This window comes from Carcharhinus amblyrhynchos, chromosome 9, assembly GCF_965287045.1.
Source record: "Carcharhinus amblyrhynchos chromosome 9, sCarAmb.v2.hapA, whole genome shotgun sequence".
In the NCBI taxonomy this organism is placed as follows: domain Eukaryota; kingdom Metazoa; phylum Chordata; class Chondrichthyes; order Carcharhiniformes; family Carcharhinidae; genus Carcharhinus; species Carcharhinus amblyrhynchos.
The window spans coordinates 72,814,164-72,830,243 of record NC_137332.1 but is presented as its reverse complement, the minus strand read 5'-3'; the positions used below and the strand labels follow the sequence as shown (position 1 = coordinate 72,830,243).

At 42.8% G+C, this 16,080-nt stretch overlaps 1 protein-coding gene across 1 annotated transcript in view; it reads left to right on the top strand.

Annotated features, from left to right (window-relative positions):
- Positions 1–16,080, top strand: part of LOC145347936 (ral guanine nucleotide dissociation stimulator-like 1) — an 88,426-nt gene that overhangs the window by 28,854 nt on the left and 43,492 nt on the right. The window contains exons 5-16 of the mRNA XM_080195924.1: positions 2,424–2,498; positions 2,854–2,925; positions 4,067–4,141; positions 4,944–5,018; positions 5,382–5,453; positions 8,098–8,172; positions 8,972–9,046; positions 9,410–9,481; positions 12,007–12,081; positions 12,888–12,962; positions 13,318–13,389; positions 14,264–14,338. Of these exons, the coding sequence (XP_080052050.1) occupies positions 2,424–2,498; positions 2,854–2,925; positions 4,067–4,141; positions 4,944–5,018; positions 5,382–5,453; positions 8,098–8,172; positions 8,972–9,046; positions 9,410–9,481; positions 12,007–12,081; positions 12,888–12,962; positions 13,318–13,389; positions 14,264–14,338 (888 nt within the window). The remainder of the gene's footprint in view (positions 1–2,423; positions 2,499–2,853; positions 2,926–4,066; positions 4,142–4,943; positions 5,019–5,381; positions 5,454–8,097; positions 8,173–8,971; positions 9,047–9,409; positions 9,482–12,006; positions 12,082–12,887; positions 12,963–13,317; positions 13,390–14,263; positions 14,339–16,080) is intronic.

Sequence of the window (16,080 nt, the reverse complement as noted above, 5' to 3'; positions counted from 1 at the left end):
TTGGAAAATGATTTGCCCTTCAGGCATTGTTCACTTCCAGTGTCTGGTTATACCACAAAGTTCCATTTGAAATTTCGAAGATTTAAGAAAAAGTCACCATCTCATGCATTTATGAGTATCTTGAGTGTGATTTGTTTTATAAACCCTGCAGATCAAGATTTGAAATACTGCATCTTCAGTTCAAAGAGGTGTCACGGAGGCGCGGGGGAGGGGGGGGGGTGGTGGCGGGCGCGGCAGCAATGTTTAATGGGTTAAATTTTGAATGCAAATACATGCTTAAACTGATGTGCTGTATGACTACAGCGATGAGGACTTTGACATGCCAAACTGTGAGTTAGTTTCAATGCCACGTTCTTCAGAAGCTAACTCAGTCAAGAAGTAAGCCTGATCCAATATCTGACTAAACTCTATTTCATTCAGAATCTGTGTAAAAGGGAATTGCTGGCTCTTCCTGTAAGAATCATGTAGGAACAGCTTCATATAATAATGTAGTGAAAACCATTCCAGACCACAACACTGACATTACTGCCTCTCTCTGCATTTGCCTTATTCCTCGGCATTTCTAAATGAAAAATACATTAGTACAGAATAAAAGATGATGCATTGATGCAAATCAGCTGATCAAAGGTTGAAATATTGAATCCCGGAGTCTCCTGTTTTTGATATGAAGACCACTTGTGGATGCAAGCGTTTGTTTAAAACCACTTTTCTTTGTGACCAATTGCACCTGCAGAAACTGTGACAGTCCAAATGGTGAGGAAAATGGAAATCGTGTATCTGCAGGAACCATTGCAGTAATTGGAAAGTGAACTTAATCTGATGTGTGACAACAATTCCTTCTTTCAGAACACCATAATGTAAATGTGAATGGCTGTGGAGCTAGCAGTTCCTACAGATAATGTAGGAACTTGCTCATAAAGGCATGTAATAGTGCAGCAAACATCATCTAGACCATAGCAATTACATGAAAGGAAGTGACTGAGGTCTGGCACAGTAGCACAATGGTTAGCATTGCTGCTTCACAGTCCCTGGTTTGATTCAGCTTGGGTTACTGTCTGTGTGGAGTTTGCACCTTCTCCCTGTATCTGCTGTGGAATTCCCAGCCTCTGACCTGCTGTTATAGCTGCAATATCTATAAGGCTGGTCCAATTTAGTTTCTGATGAATTGTAACTCCCAGGTAGAGATTGTTGGGAATCGGCAATGATGATGCAATTGAATTTCAAGGGCGATAGTTGAAATCAAGTTACAAATGGTGCTGAATCATGTAAGGTCATCAGCTAACATGCCCACTTCTGATCTTATGGAGGGAAGGTCATTGAATGAAGTAGTTGAAGATGGCTGGGCCGAAGACACGCACTCTTCTGAGGAACTCGCGCAGTGATGTCCTGGGTCTGAATTGACAGACCTCTATCAAGCACAACCATCTTCCTTTCTGCTGCTTGCAACTTCAGCCAGGGGAGAGTTTTACCCCTGATTTCCCATTGATTCCAGTATTGCCTGGGTTCCTTGATGTCGATGGCAATCACTTTGAACTTGTCTCTTGATCTCCATTCTCTGTGTCTGTGATGTGGCCAGGTGCTAAGTGACCCTGACTGAATCCAAACTGAACACTTGAGCACAGGTTATGCTGTATGATAGCACTGTTGATGGCCCCTTCCATCACTTCCCTGATTGAAAGTAAACTGATGGGGTGGTGATTTGCTGGGCTGCATTTTGTGTGCAGAACCTACCTGGGCACATTTCCATGTTTTTGGGTAAATACCAGTGTTGTCGTTGGACTGGGACAGCAAATTCTCAAGCAGAAATCTTCAATACTATTGGTGTAATGTTTCTGGGGTCCTTGCTTTGAGGTATCCAGTGACTTCAGATGTTTCTTTATGACATGAAGTGAATCAAATTTGCTGAAAACAGGCATTGATTATGCTTCGGTCATGGAGGCCAAAACGGATCATCTACTTGGCACTTCTGGGCAAAGATTTTTGCAAATACTGCTTCAGCTTTGTCTTTTGCTCAGATGTGCTGGGAGTGGAGATAATTGTGGACTCACCTCTCCAGTGAGTTGCTTAACTGTCCGCCACCATTCATCAAGAGATGTGGCAAGACGGCAGAGCTTGGCTCTGATCCACAGTCTATCACCTGCTGCTTATACTGTTGGGCAGCAAATAGCCCTGTGTTGTAGTCTCACCAGGCTGACGCCACATTTTTAGGTCATCCTGATGTTGCTCCTGGCTTGTCCTCTTGTACACTTCATTCAACTAGGGTTGACCCCCAGCTTGATTATAATAGTGAGGAAGTTGCCACACCATGAAGTGTGTGCCCTGTTCGACAAAACACAGGTGGTGTTTAAGGGGGGATGGGGGTTTTAATGGGTTGAATTTTGAATGCAAATACTTGCTTAAAATGACCTGCTTTATGACCACAGCCATGAAAACTTTGACAGTCCAAAGTGCGAGGAAGATAAAAAGTCATGTTCTTCAGAAACCAACTCAGTCAAGAAGTAAGTTTGATCCAATCTCAGACTAAACTCTGCTTCATTCAGAATCTGTGTAAAAGGGAATTGCTGGTGCTTCCTGTAAGAATCATGTAGGAACAGCTTCATATAATAGTGTAGTGAAAACAATTCCAGACTACAACAATCACATTACTGCCTCTCCCTGCTTTTGCCTTATTCCTTGACATTGCTAAATGAAAAATACATTGGTACAGAACAAAAGATGATGCATTGATGCAAACCAGCTAATGAAAGGTTGAAATATTGAATCCCAGAGTCTCCTGTTTTTTAAATGATGGCCACTTGTGGATTCAAGCGTTTGTTTAAAATCACTTTTCTTTGTGACCAATTGCACCTGCAGAAACTGTGACAGTCCAAATGGTGAGGAAAATGGAGATCGTGGTTCTCCAGGAATCATTGCAGTAATCGGAAAGTAAGTTTAATCTGATGTGTGACAGCAATTCCAGTTCATTCAGAACACTACAATGTAAATGTGAATGGTTGGGGGGCTAGCAGTTCCTGTAGATAATGTAAGAACTTGCCCATAAAAACATGTAATAGTGCAGCAAATGCCACCTCAGCCATAAAAATCACATGAAAGGAACTGACTGAGGTCCTGGCACACTAGCACAATGGTTAGCACTGCTGCTTCACAGTGCCAGGTACCTAGTTTGATTCCTGGCTTGGATCACTGTCAGTGTGAAGTTTGTACCTTCTCCCTGTATCTGCGTGGGTTCCCTCCCACATTCGGAAAGATGTACTGGTTTGGTGCATTGACGTGACGAGGGGAATTCCCCAGTAACTTAATTGCAGTGTTAATGTAAGCTTTACTTGCGACAAATATTTATTTTTGTCTAATGTTTGCATTATTCCTAGAGGTAGTTTTTAACTTTTTTGTGGGTGTTTGGGGGGAGGAAAGAGAGAAAAGGGGAGTTTTTTTGGGTGATGGCAAAGTCCTGCTGCTGGTCCTGAACTGGCATTGGACCCAGGGCAGCATGTTGCTGGTGGTTGCCTGCTGCCATGGGCCTGACCAATAAATGGTGTTGCCTGGTATCCAGAACTGCCTGTCCAATCACTAGGATGTTTCAGCAACCACCTCTTCAGTGCTACTGGTGGCCATTGCTGAGGTTGCCTCCAGAATAGGCCAGGATCTATCTGGTGACTTCCCCAAGTGGTGGCCATGGTTGGCATGAGCAAAATGCCTGTGGAGGTAGGAAGTGATTGGCTACTTTTTGATCCATACATGGGATGTGTCCATCACCTTGCTGTTTATACTGTTGGGCAGCAAATACCCCTGTGTTGTCATTTCACCAAGTTGAAGATGCATTTTTAGGTCAGCCTGACATTGCTTCTGGCTTGTCCTCTTGTACACTTCATTCAACTAGGGTTGATCCTGCAACTTGATTTATAAAAGTGAGGAATTTGCCAGGCCATGAAGGGTGTGCCCTGATCAACAAAACCAGCTGATCAAGGTTTGAAAGATTGCACCTTCAGTTTAAAAGTGGGGGGAGGGGGTAATGGGTTTAATTTTGAATGCAAATACTTGCTTAAAATTACCTACTTTATGACCACAGCCCTGAAAACTTTGACAGTCCAAAGTGTGAGGAAGATAGGAAGCCATGTTCTTCAGAAACCAATTCAATCAAGAAGTAAGTTTGATCCATTGACTGAATCCAAACTGAACACTTGTGCACAGGTTATTCTGTGTGATTTGCTGGGCTGCTGCTTGTGTGCAGAACCTACCTGGGCATATTCCCACATTGTTGGGTAGACTCCAGTGTTGTAGTTGCACTGGAACAACTTGAAAAGGGGCACAGCAAATTCTCAAGCACAAATCCTCAATACTATTGGTGTAATCTTGTTGGGTTCCTTACCTTTGAGGTATCCAGTGACTTCAGATGTTTCTTTATCACATGAAGTGAATCAAATTTGCTGAAGACTGGCATCAATGCTCCTTGGGTCATCAGGGAGGCCAAAATGGATCATCCACTTGGCACTTCTGGGCAAAGGTTATTGCAAATGCTGCTTCAGCTTTGCACAGATGTGCCAAGAATGGGGAAAATTGTGGACCCGCCTCCACCTGTTTAATTGTCCACTACCATTCATGATTAGATGTGGCAAGACTGCAGAGCTTGGCTCTGATCTACAGTCTATCACCTTGCTGTTTATGCTGTTCAGCAGCAAATAGCCCTGTGTTGTAGTTTCACCAGGCTTGCGTCACATTTTTAGGCCAGCCTGGTACTCCTTGTCCTCTTGTACACTTCATTCAACTAGGGTTGACCCCTAGCTTGCTTATAAAAGTGAGGAATTTGCCAGGCCATGAAGGGTGTTCGACAACACCAGGTGATGAGGGCTTGAAATATTGCCCCTTCAGCTTGGGGGTTGCGGGGGGGGGGTGGTGCAGTTTAATGGGTTGAATTTTGAATGCAAATACCTGCTTTATGACCACAGCCATGAAAACTTTGACAGTCCAAAGTGCGAGGAAGATAGAAAGTCATGTTCTTCAGAAACTAACTCAGTCGAGAAGTAAGTTTGATCCAATGTCTGACTAAACTCTGCTTCATTCAGAATCTGTGTAAAAGGGAATTGCTGGGGTGCTGGTTCTACCTGTAAGAATCATTTAGGAAGAGCTTCAAATAATAGCATAGTGAAAACCATTCCAGACCACAACAGTCACATTACTGAGTCTCTCTGCATTTGTCTTATTCCTCAATATTGCTAAATAAAAAATACATTGGTACAGAACAAAAGATGGTGCATTAAAACAAACCAGCTGATGAAAGTTTGAAATATTGAATCCCAGAATCTCCTGTTTTTTAAATGATGGCCACTTGTGGATGCAAGCATTTGTTTAAAATCACTTTTCTTTGTGACCAATTGCACCTGCAGAAACTGTGACAGCGCAAATGGTGAGGAAAATGGAAATCGGGTTTCTCCAGGAAACATTACAGTGGTCATAAAGTAAGTTTAATCTGATGTGTGACAGCAATTCATTCAGAACATGACAACGTAAATGTAAATGGCTGGAGAGCTAGCAGTTCCTGTAGATAATGTAGGAACTTGCTCATAAAGGCATGTAATAGTGCAGCAAACACCATAGCAACCATGTGAGAGGAATGTGAGACCCTGGCACGGTCGCACAGTGGTTAGCACTTCTGTTTCACAATGCCAAGAACCTGGTTCAATTTCCGGCTTGGATCACTGGACTTTGCACATTCCCCCTGTGTCTGTGTGGGTTTCCTCCCACATTCTGAAAGATGTGCAAGTTAGGAGGTACGTTGACTTTAACAGGTGCCGGATTATGGTGACTAGCAGAGTTTCACAGTAATTTAATTGTAGTGTTTATGTAAGCTATACTTCTGACAAATAATTTTTTTGTCTAATGTTTTCATTATTCCTAGAGGCAGTTAACTTTTTTTATCCGTGTGTTTTGGGAGAGGGAGAAGGAGGTTTTGTGGGTGAAAGCAAAGCCCTCCTGCTGGTTTTAAAGTGGCATTGGACCCAGGGCAGCATGTTGCCGGTAGTCGCCTGCTGCCATGGACCTGATCCAATAAATAGTGTTGCCTGGTCTCCAGAACTGCCTGTCCAATCACTGGGATGTTTCAGCAAACACACGTTCAGTGCTACTGGTGGCCATTGCTGAGGTTACCTCCAGAATAGGCCAGGATTTATCTGGTGTTTTCCCCAAGTGGTGAGCATGGTTGGCATGAGCAAAATACCTGCAGAAGTAGTGAGTAATTGACTACTTTTTGATCCATACATGGGATGTGGGTGTTCCTAGCTGGGCCAGCATTTATTGCCTGTACCTAATTGCCTTGAGAAGATGGTGGTGAGTTATCTTCTTGAATTGCTATTGTCCCTGAAGTGTAGGTACATCAATGGTGCTGTTAGGGAGGCAATGCCAGGACTTTGACCCAGCAACAGTGAAGGAACGGTGATATATTTCCAAGTCAGGATGGTTAATGACCTGGAGGAAACCTGGGAGGTGGTGGCGCTCCATGTGTTTACTCTTTGTCCTCCTAGGTGGTAGAGAACATGGGCTAACAAGATTGTTGAAGTAGGTCTTGGTGAGTTCCTGCAGTGCATTTTGTAGCTGATGTACACTGCTGTCACTGGTGGAGGAAATGAATATTGAAGGTGATGGATATGGCTGCTTTGTCTTGGATGGTGTCGAGTTTCTTGTTGGAACTGCAGTCATCAATGGGGAGAAGAGTATTGCATACCACTCCTGACTTGTGACTGTAGAAACTGAACAGGTTTTGAAGAGTCAGGAGGCAAGTTACCTGTTGCAGAATTCCCAGCCTCTGACCTGCTGTTAGAGCTGCAATATCTACAAGACTGGTCCAATTTAGTTTCTGATGAATTGTAACCCCAGGATAGAGAGAGTTGGGAATCAGCAATGATAATACAATTGAATTTCAAGGTTGGATTCAAGTCACAAATGGTGCTGAATCATGTGCAGTCATCAGCAAAATGCCCACTTCTGACCTTATGACTTTATGGGGAAAGGTCATTGAAAGAAGCAGTTGCAGATGGCTGGCCAAGGACACACTCACCTGAGGAACTCATGCAGACATGTTCTGGGGTGAACTGACAGACTTAACAAGTGCAACCATCTTCATTTCTGCTGGGTACATTTGCAGTCACTGGAGAGTTTTTCCGCTGATTTCCCATTGACTCCAATATTGCCTGTGTTCCTTGATGCTGATGGCAGTCACTCTGACCTTGCCTCTTGATTTCAATTTCTTTTGTGCCTGTTTGAACTAAAGCTGTAATGTGACCAGGAGCTAAGTGACTTGACTGAATCCAAACTGAACAGTTGTGCGCAGGTTATGCTGTGTGGTTTGCTGAGTTGCTGCTTGTGTGCAAAACCTACCTGGGCATATTTCCACATTGTTGGGTAGATTCCAGTGTTGTAGTTGGACTAGAACAGCTTGGATAGCGGCACAGAAATTCTCAATCTCAAATCGTCAATACTATTGGTGTAATGTTATTGGGTTCCTTATCTTTGAGGTATCCAGTGACTTCAGATGTTTCTTTATTTCATGAAGTGAGTCAAATTTGCTGAAGACTGGTATCGATGATGCTTGGGTCACCGGGGAGGCCAAAATGGATCATCCACTCGGCACTTCTGGACAAAGGTTTTTGCAAATGCTTCTTCAGCTTTGTCTTCTGCACAGATGTGCTGGGAGTGGGAATAAATGTGGACTTGCTTCCTCCAGTGAGTTGTTTAATTGTCCACTATCATTCACAATTAGATGTGGCAAGACGGCAGAGCTTGGGTCTGATCCACAGTCTATCACCTTGCTGTTTATGCAGCTGGGCAGCAAATAGCCATGTTGTAGTTTCATCAAGTTGAACACCGCATTTTTACATCAGCCTTGGCTTGTCCTCTTGTACACTTCTTTCAACTAGGGTTGGTCCCGCAGCTTGATTTATAATAGTGAGGAATTTGCCAGGCCATGAAGGGTGTGCCCTGTTCAACAAAACCAGCTGATCAAGGTTTGAAAGATTGCACCTTCAGTTTAAAGGCGGGGGGGGGGAGGTAATGGGTTTAATTTTGAATGCAAATGCTTGCTTAAAATTACCTACTTTATGACCACAGCCCTGAAAACTTTGACAGTCCGAAGTGTGAGGAAGATAGGAAGCCATGTTCTTCAGAAACCAACTCGGTCAAGAAGTAAGTTTGATGCAATGACTGAATCCAAACTGATGTGTGCAGGTTATTCTGTGTGATTTGCTAGGCTGCTGCTTGTGTGCAGAACCTACCTGGGCATATTCCCACATTGTTGGGTAGACTCCAGTGTTGTAGTTGCACTGGAACAACTTGAATAGGGGCACAGCAAATTCTCAAGCACAAATCCTCAATACTATTGGTGTAATCTTGTTGGGTTCCTTACCTTTGAGGTATCCAGTGACTTCAGATGTTTCTTTATCACATGAAGTGAATCAAATTTGCTGAAGACTGGCATCAATGCTCCTTGGGTCATCAGGGAGGCCAAAATGGATCATCCACTTGGCACTTCTGGGCAAAGGTTATTGCAAATGCTGCTTCAGCTTTGCACAGATGTGCCAAGAATGGGGAAAATTGTGGACCCGCCTCCACCTGTTTAATTGTCCACTACCATTCATGATTAGATGTGGCAAGACTGCAGAGCTTGGCTCTGATACACAGTCTATCACCTTGCTGTTTATGCTGTTCAGCAGCAAATAGCCCTGTGTTGTAGTTTCACCAGGCTTGCATCACATTTTTAGGCCAGTCTGGTGCTCCTTGTCCTCTTGTACACTTCATTCAACAAGGTTGACCCCTAGCTTGATTATAAAAGTGAGGAATTTGCCAGGCATGAATGGTGTTTGACAAACCCCGGTGATGAAAGCTTGAAATGCTGCACCTTTAGCTTAAGGGGACGGAGTGGGGTTTAATGGGTTGAATTTTGAATGCAAATACTCGCTTAAAATGACCTGCTTTATGACCACAGCCACGAAAACTTTGACAGTCCAAAGTGCGAGGAAGATAGAAAGTCATGTTCTTCAGAAACTAACTCAGTCGAGAAGTAAGTTTGATCCAATGTCTGACTAAACTCTGCTTCATTCAGAATCTGTGTATAAGGGAATTGCTGGGGTGCTGGCTCTACCTGTAAGAATCATTCAGGAAGGGCTTCATATAATAGTGTAGTGAAAACCATTCCGGACCACAACAGTCACATTACTGAGTCTCTCTGCATTTGTCTTATTCCTCAACATTTCTAAATGAAAAATACATTCGTACAGAACAAAAGATGATGCATTAAAGCAAACCAGCTGATGAAAAGTTGAAATATTGAATCCCAGAGTCTCCTGTTTTTTAAATGATGGCCACTTGTGGATGCACGCATTTGTTTAAAATCACTTTACTTTGTGACCAATTGCACCTGCAGAAACTGTGACAGTCCAAATGGTGAGGAAAACGGAAATCATGTTTCTCCAGGAACCATTACAGTAATCGGAAAGTAAGTTTAATCTGATGTGTGACAGCAATTCCATTTCATTCAGAACACCACAATGTAAATGTGAATGGTTGGGGAGCTAGCAGTTCCTGTAGATAATGTAGGAACTTGCTCATAAAAACATGTAATAGTGCAACAAACATCATCTAGACTATGGCAATCACATGAAAGGAACTGACTGAGGTCCTGGCACGGTAGCACAGTGTTAGCACTGCTGCTTCACAGTGCCAAGGACCCAGTTTGATTCCTGGCTTGGGTCACTGTGTGGAGTTTGTACCTTCTCTCTGTGTCTGTGTGGGTTTTCTTCCACATTCTGAAAGATGTACTGGTTAGATGTACCTGAACAGGTGCCGGACTCTGGTGATGAGGGAAATTTTACAGTAACTTAATTGCAGTGTTAATATAAGCTTTACTTGTGACTAATATTTATTTTTGTCTAATGTTTGCATTACTCCTAGAAGTAGTTTTTAACTTTTCATGGGTGTTTGGGGGGAGGGGACGTGGGGAGGAAAGAGAGAAAAGGGGAGGTTTTGTGGGTGATGGCAAAGTCCTGCTGCTGGTTCTGAAGTGGCATTGGACCCAGGGCAACATGTTGCTGGTGGTCGCCTGCTGCCATGGACCTGACCAATAAATGGTGTTGCCTGGTCACCAGAGCTGCCTGTCCAATCACTGGGATGTCACCTCAGTAACCATCTCTTGCAGCTGAGGTTGCCTCCAGAATAGGCAGGATTTACCTGCTGATTTCCACAAGTGGTGGGCATTTTGCCTGTGTAGATAGCAAGTAATTGGCTACTTTTTGATCCATACATTGGACGTGGGCATCAGTAGCTGGGCCAGCATTTATTGCCCATCCCTATTGGCCCTCCAGAAGATGGTGGTGAGCTGCCGCTATGAATTGCTTTTGTCCCTGAAGTGTGCGTACATCCATGATGCTCTTAGAGAGGGAATTCCAGGACTTTGACCCAGCAACAGTGAAGGAATGATGATATATTTCCAAGTCAGGATGGTGAATGACCTGGAGGAAACTCGAAAGGTGGTGGTGTTCCATCTGTTTAACTCTTTGTCCTTCTAGATGGTAGAGGTCATGGGTGAATAAGATTGTTGAAGCGGGCCTTGGTGAGTTGCTGCAGTGCATCTTGCCACTGATGTACACTGCTGTCACTGATGGAGAAAGTAAATATTGAAGGTGATAGATATGGTACCAATCAAGCAGGCTGTTTTGTCTTGGTGTTGAGCTTCTAGTGTTATTGGAACTGCACTCATCAATGGGGAGAGTATTCCATACCACTCCCGGCTTGTGACTTGTATATCCTGAATAGGTTTTGGAGAGTCGGGAGGCAAGTTACCCGCTGCGGAATTCTTAGCCTGTGACCTGCTGTTATAGCTGCAATATCTATAAGGCTGGTCCAGTTTTGTTTCTGATGAATTGTAACCCCCATGGTAGAGGTAGTTGGGAATCAGCAATGATGCAATTGAATTTCAAGGGGTGATGGTTGAAATCACCCCTTTCTGCTGGTTGCAAATCCAGCCAGAGGAGAGTTTTACCCCTGATTTCCCATTGATTCCAGTATTGCCTCGGTTCCTTGATGTCGATGGCAATCACTCTGACCTTGCCCCTTGATCTTCATTCTTTGTGCCTGTTTGAACTAAAGTTGTGATGTGGCCAGATGCTAAGTGAGCCTGACTGAATCCAAACTGAACATTTGTGTGCAGGTTCTGCTGTGTGATAGCACTGCTGATGGCCCCTTCCATCACTTCCCTGATTGAAAGTAGACTGATGGGATGGTGATTTGCTGGGCTGCATTTAGTGTGCAGAATCTACCTGGGCACATTTCCACATTTTTGGGTAGATACCAGTGTTGTAGTTGGACTGGGACAGCAAATTCTCAAGCACAAAGCTTCAGTATTATTGGTGCAATGTTTTTGGGGTCCTTACTTTGAGGATGCCAATGACTTCAGATGTTTCTTTATTACATGAAGTGAATCAAATTTTCTGAAGACTGGCATTGATGATGCTTAGGTCACCAGGGAAGCCAAAATGGATCATCCACTTGGCACTTCTGGGCAAAGGTTTTTGCAAATGGTTCTTCAGCTTTGTCTTTTGCACAGATGTGCTGGGGGTGGGGATAATTGTGGACTCATTTCTCCAGTGAGTTGTTTACTTGTCCACCACCAGTCACAATTAGACATGGCAAGACTGCAGAGCTTGGCTCTGATCCACAGTCAATCACCTTGCTGTTTATGCTGTTCAACAGCAAATAGCCCTGTGTTGTAGTTTCATCAGGCTTGCTCACATTTTTAGGCCAGTCTGGTGTTCCTTGTTCTCTTGTACACTTCATTCAACAAGGTTGACCCCCAGCTTGATTAAAAAAGTGAGGAATTTGCCAGGCCATGAAGGGTGTTCGACAAACCTAGGTAATGAAAGCTTGAAATATGACACCTTCAGTTTAACAGGGGGCGGGGGGTGGTTCAATCGGTCTAATTTGGATGCAAATACTTGCTTAAAATGACGTGCTTTATGACCACAGCCGTGAAGACTTTGACAGTCCAAACTGCGAGGAAGATAGGAAGCCATGTTCTTCAGAAAACAACTCAGTCAAGTAGTAAGTTTGATGCCATGACTGAATCCAAACTGAACATTGTGCGCAGGTTATGCTGGTTGATTTGCTGGGCTGCTGCTTGAGTGCAAAACCTACCTGGGCACGTTTCCACATGGGGTGGATTCCAGTGTTGTAGTTCGATTGGAACAGCTTGGATAGGGGCACAACAAATTCTCAAGCACAAATCCTCAATTCTATTGGTGTAAAGTTTTTGAGGTCCTTACCTTTGAGGTATCCAGTGACTTCAGATGTTTCTTTACATGAAGTGAATCAAATTTGCTGAAGACAGGCACAGATGATGCTTGGGTCACTGGGGAGGGCAAAATGAATCATCCACTCAGCACTTCTGGACAAAGGTTATTGCAAATACTGCTTCAGCTTTGCACAGATGCGCTGAGAATGGGGGAAATTGTGGACCCGCCTCCGCCTGTTTAATTGTCCACGACCATTCACGATTAGATATGGTAAGACTGCAGAGCTTGTCTCTGATCCATAGTATATCATTTTGCTCTTTATACTGTTGGGCAGCAAAAAGTCCTATGTTGTGGTTTCACCAGGCTTACGACATATACTTAGGTCAGTCTGGTGTTCCTCCTGACTTGTCCTCCTGCACACTTCATTCAACTAGGGTTGATTCCCCAGCTTGATTATAATAGTGAGGAATTTGCCAGGCCATGAAGGATATTTGATAAACCCAGGTGATGAAGGCTTGAAATACTGCATCTTCAGTTTAAGGGTGTGGGAGGTGTTTAATAGGTTTAATTTTGAATGCAAATACTTCCATAAAATGATATGCTTTATGACCACAGCTATGAAAACTTTGACAGTCCAAACTCCAAGGAAGATAGTAAGCCATGTTCATCAGAAATTAACTCAGTCAAGAAGTAAGTTTGATCCAATCTCTGACTAAACTCTGCTTCATTCAGAATCTGTGTAAAAGAGAATTGCTGGCGCTTCCTGTAAGAATCATGTAGGAACAGCTTCATATAATAGTGTAGTGAAAACCATTCCAGACCACAACAATCACATTACTGACTCTCTCTGCATTTGTCTTATTCCTTGACATTTCTAAATGAAAAATACATTGGTACAAAATAAAAGGTGATGCGTTAGTGCAAACCAGCTGATCAAAGGTTGAAATATTGTATCCCAGAGTCTCCTGTTTTTTAAATGATGGCCACTTGTGGATGAAAGCGTTTGTTTAAAATCACTTTTCTTTGTGACCATTTGCACCTGCAGAAACTGTGACAGTCCAAATGGTGAGGGAAATGGAAATCGTGTTTCTCCAGGAACCATTGCAGTAATCAGAAAGTAAGCTTAATCTGATGTGTGACAGCAATTCCTTCTTTCAGAACACAGCAATGTAAATGTGAATGGTTGGGGAGCAAGCAGTTCCTGTACCTAATGTAGAAACTTACTCATAAAGGCACATAATAATGCAGCAAACACCATCTAGACCATAGCAATCACATGAAAGGAACTGACTGAGGTCCTGGCACGGTAGCACAGTGGTTAGCACTGCTGCTGCTTCACATCACCAGGCACCCAGTTCGATTCCTGGCTTGGGTCACTCACTGTCTGTGTGGAGTTTGCACCTTCTCCCTGTATCTGCATGGGTTTCCTCCCACATTCTGAAAGATGTACTGGTTAGGTGCATTGACCTGAACAAGTGCCAGACTATGGTGGCTAGGGGAATTTCACAGTAACTTAATTGTAGTGTTAATGTAAGCTTTACTTGGGACTATCTGAATGCTTTTTAAAAGATAAAATTTTACCTGCCTCTACTACTACCTCTGGCAGCTTGTGAGTAAGAAAACACTTCACCACCCACTGTGTGAAAATGCTGCCCCTTTGGACATTTTTGCATCTCTCCCCTCTCACCTTAAACCTTAGACTCCCATACCTTTTGGAAAAGATATTGACTACCTAGCTTGTCTATACCCCTTCTGGGCAAAGGTTATTGCAAATGCTTCCTCTGCTTTGTCTTTTACACAGATGTGCTGGGAGTCCCCATTTTTGAGCATGGGGATAATTGTGAACTCACTTCCTCCAGTGAGTTGTTTAATTGGCCACCACTATTCACAATTAGATGTGGCAAGACTGAAGAGCTTTTTGTTTCAAATCATTTGACCTGGCTGCAAGTTCTTTGTTTGAAATGACTTAACATGTGCTTTATAATCAATAGTAGCGATGGAAAATTTGACGAATCAAACTGTGATGGGAATCTAAGTTCACCAGAACCAAGTGCACTAATCAGAGAGTAAGTTTATTTTGATGTGACTAAATTCTACTTCATTTGGAATACAAGATTGTGAACTGTTGCCATCCCTATATTTAAAAAAAATTAGATAGAAACTTTCTCATGGAGGCCTCCCATAACAGTGCAGCAAACACCATTCCAGACCATATCTATCATGTTAAACTGCTGGATTGCCTCTAAAAGTTGTTACTGCAGCAGAAGCCCATTGTGACTGCCCTGGCTCTCCAAGAGAACATTATGACTTAGTGCCATTGTCTTGCCTTTTCCCTATTTCCCTGCACATTGTTTATAATGTAATCATTGAACACTTCGTTTGAACCTGCCTCCATCACAATTCCAGATGGTGTATTCCAGATCCAAACCACCCGTTGTGTGATATTCTTTCCTTGCATCACATTTGTTTCTTTTGCAAATCATTTTAAATTCTTGCCCTCTCATTCTTGATCCCTTCATGAACAGAAACAGTTTCTTATCTAATCTATCCAGCCCCCTCATGATTTTGGACGTAACTATTCGATCTCCTCTTAGCCGCTGCCACGCCAAGGAGAACAGTCCAACCGTGAAGATGTTCAATGGCGTATGCATGATAAAATTGCATCAACATAAATATCCAGAATTCTGTTTACCTCAACTATTTCTAACCCCCATCCCCGGCCACACTACTTGTGAAAGTTTCAAAAACCGCCATCTAATGCAGTCATGCACCTGGAGAGTGGCCGTTAACAAAACCAGCTGATCAAAACTTTAAATAGTGTTTTTTCATGGTGAGCAAGCAATGGTGTCTAGATGCTTAAAATGACTTGACTTGGGCTTTGTGGCAAATTGCAGGTAGGGAAGCCTTGATAGTCCAAACTGATGATTCTTTGTGTTAAGAAAAAACACTTTCAAATGTAATCATTTATTAGCAGATTGCATCTCTCATGTAATAATGAATAATTCATAGATGAATAAAAACCATAGGTACCTATTTTTTCTTTTCAAGATTGTTGGGGTCATTTTAATTCCCTGGATCACTTCGATTAACTCACTGGAGACCTAAACCCAGGATTATTCTGATCTATGTAGCTCTTTACCTAAGCTCTAAACTCATCATACAACAGAAAACAAAGTTATTAGCAAAAGCTTTTAAACAGCCCATAAGCAATAATGTGGAATTAAGCTTTGAATCTGAGTAGTGTATATCACGGACAATACTATATACACTGAAGCTCCAGGTCAAATGTTGAGTTGGAAGCTTATGTTTGAGGGTTGAATTGGGAATGGTCCGTTTAGAGCTTGAGTTTTTTTTTGTTAGAGTTGAGAGAATGGGATGTTGTCTCTGGACTTGAATTTCCTTTGATTAAAGGAAATGAGAGCAAGAAATTGGTGACAAACAGAGAGGAATCAGTCCTTGACAGGCATGTGAATGGTAAAAGAGTGATTTAGGGATCAAATGGGGAATCTATACATGGAGGCAAAGGACATGGCCGTTAAATGAGCACTTTGCATTAGTCTATACCAAAGAAAATGCTGTCCAAATGAAAGAGAAGGTAATTGAGGCACTAGATGAACTGGGTTTGGTTGGAGAAGTATTAGAAAGATTGGCTATTTAACAATGATCTAGTCTTCATGATTTACCAGACATCCAAGGATAGTTAAAGTGCAAGTGGAACCTGCAAAATTGTCCACAACAAGTGGAACAAGTGCAAGTGGAACGTGAATAACTTGTCCATAACTGTCCAATCCTAATTACAGCAATAACG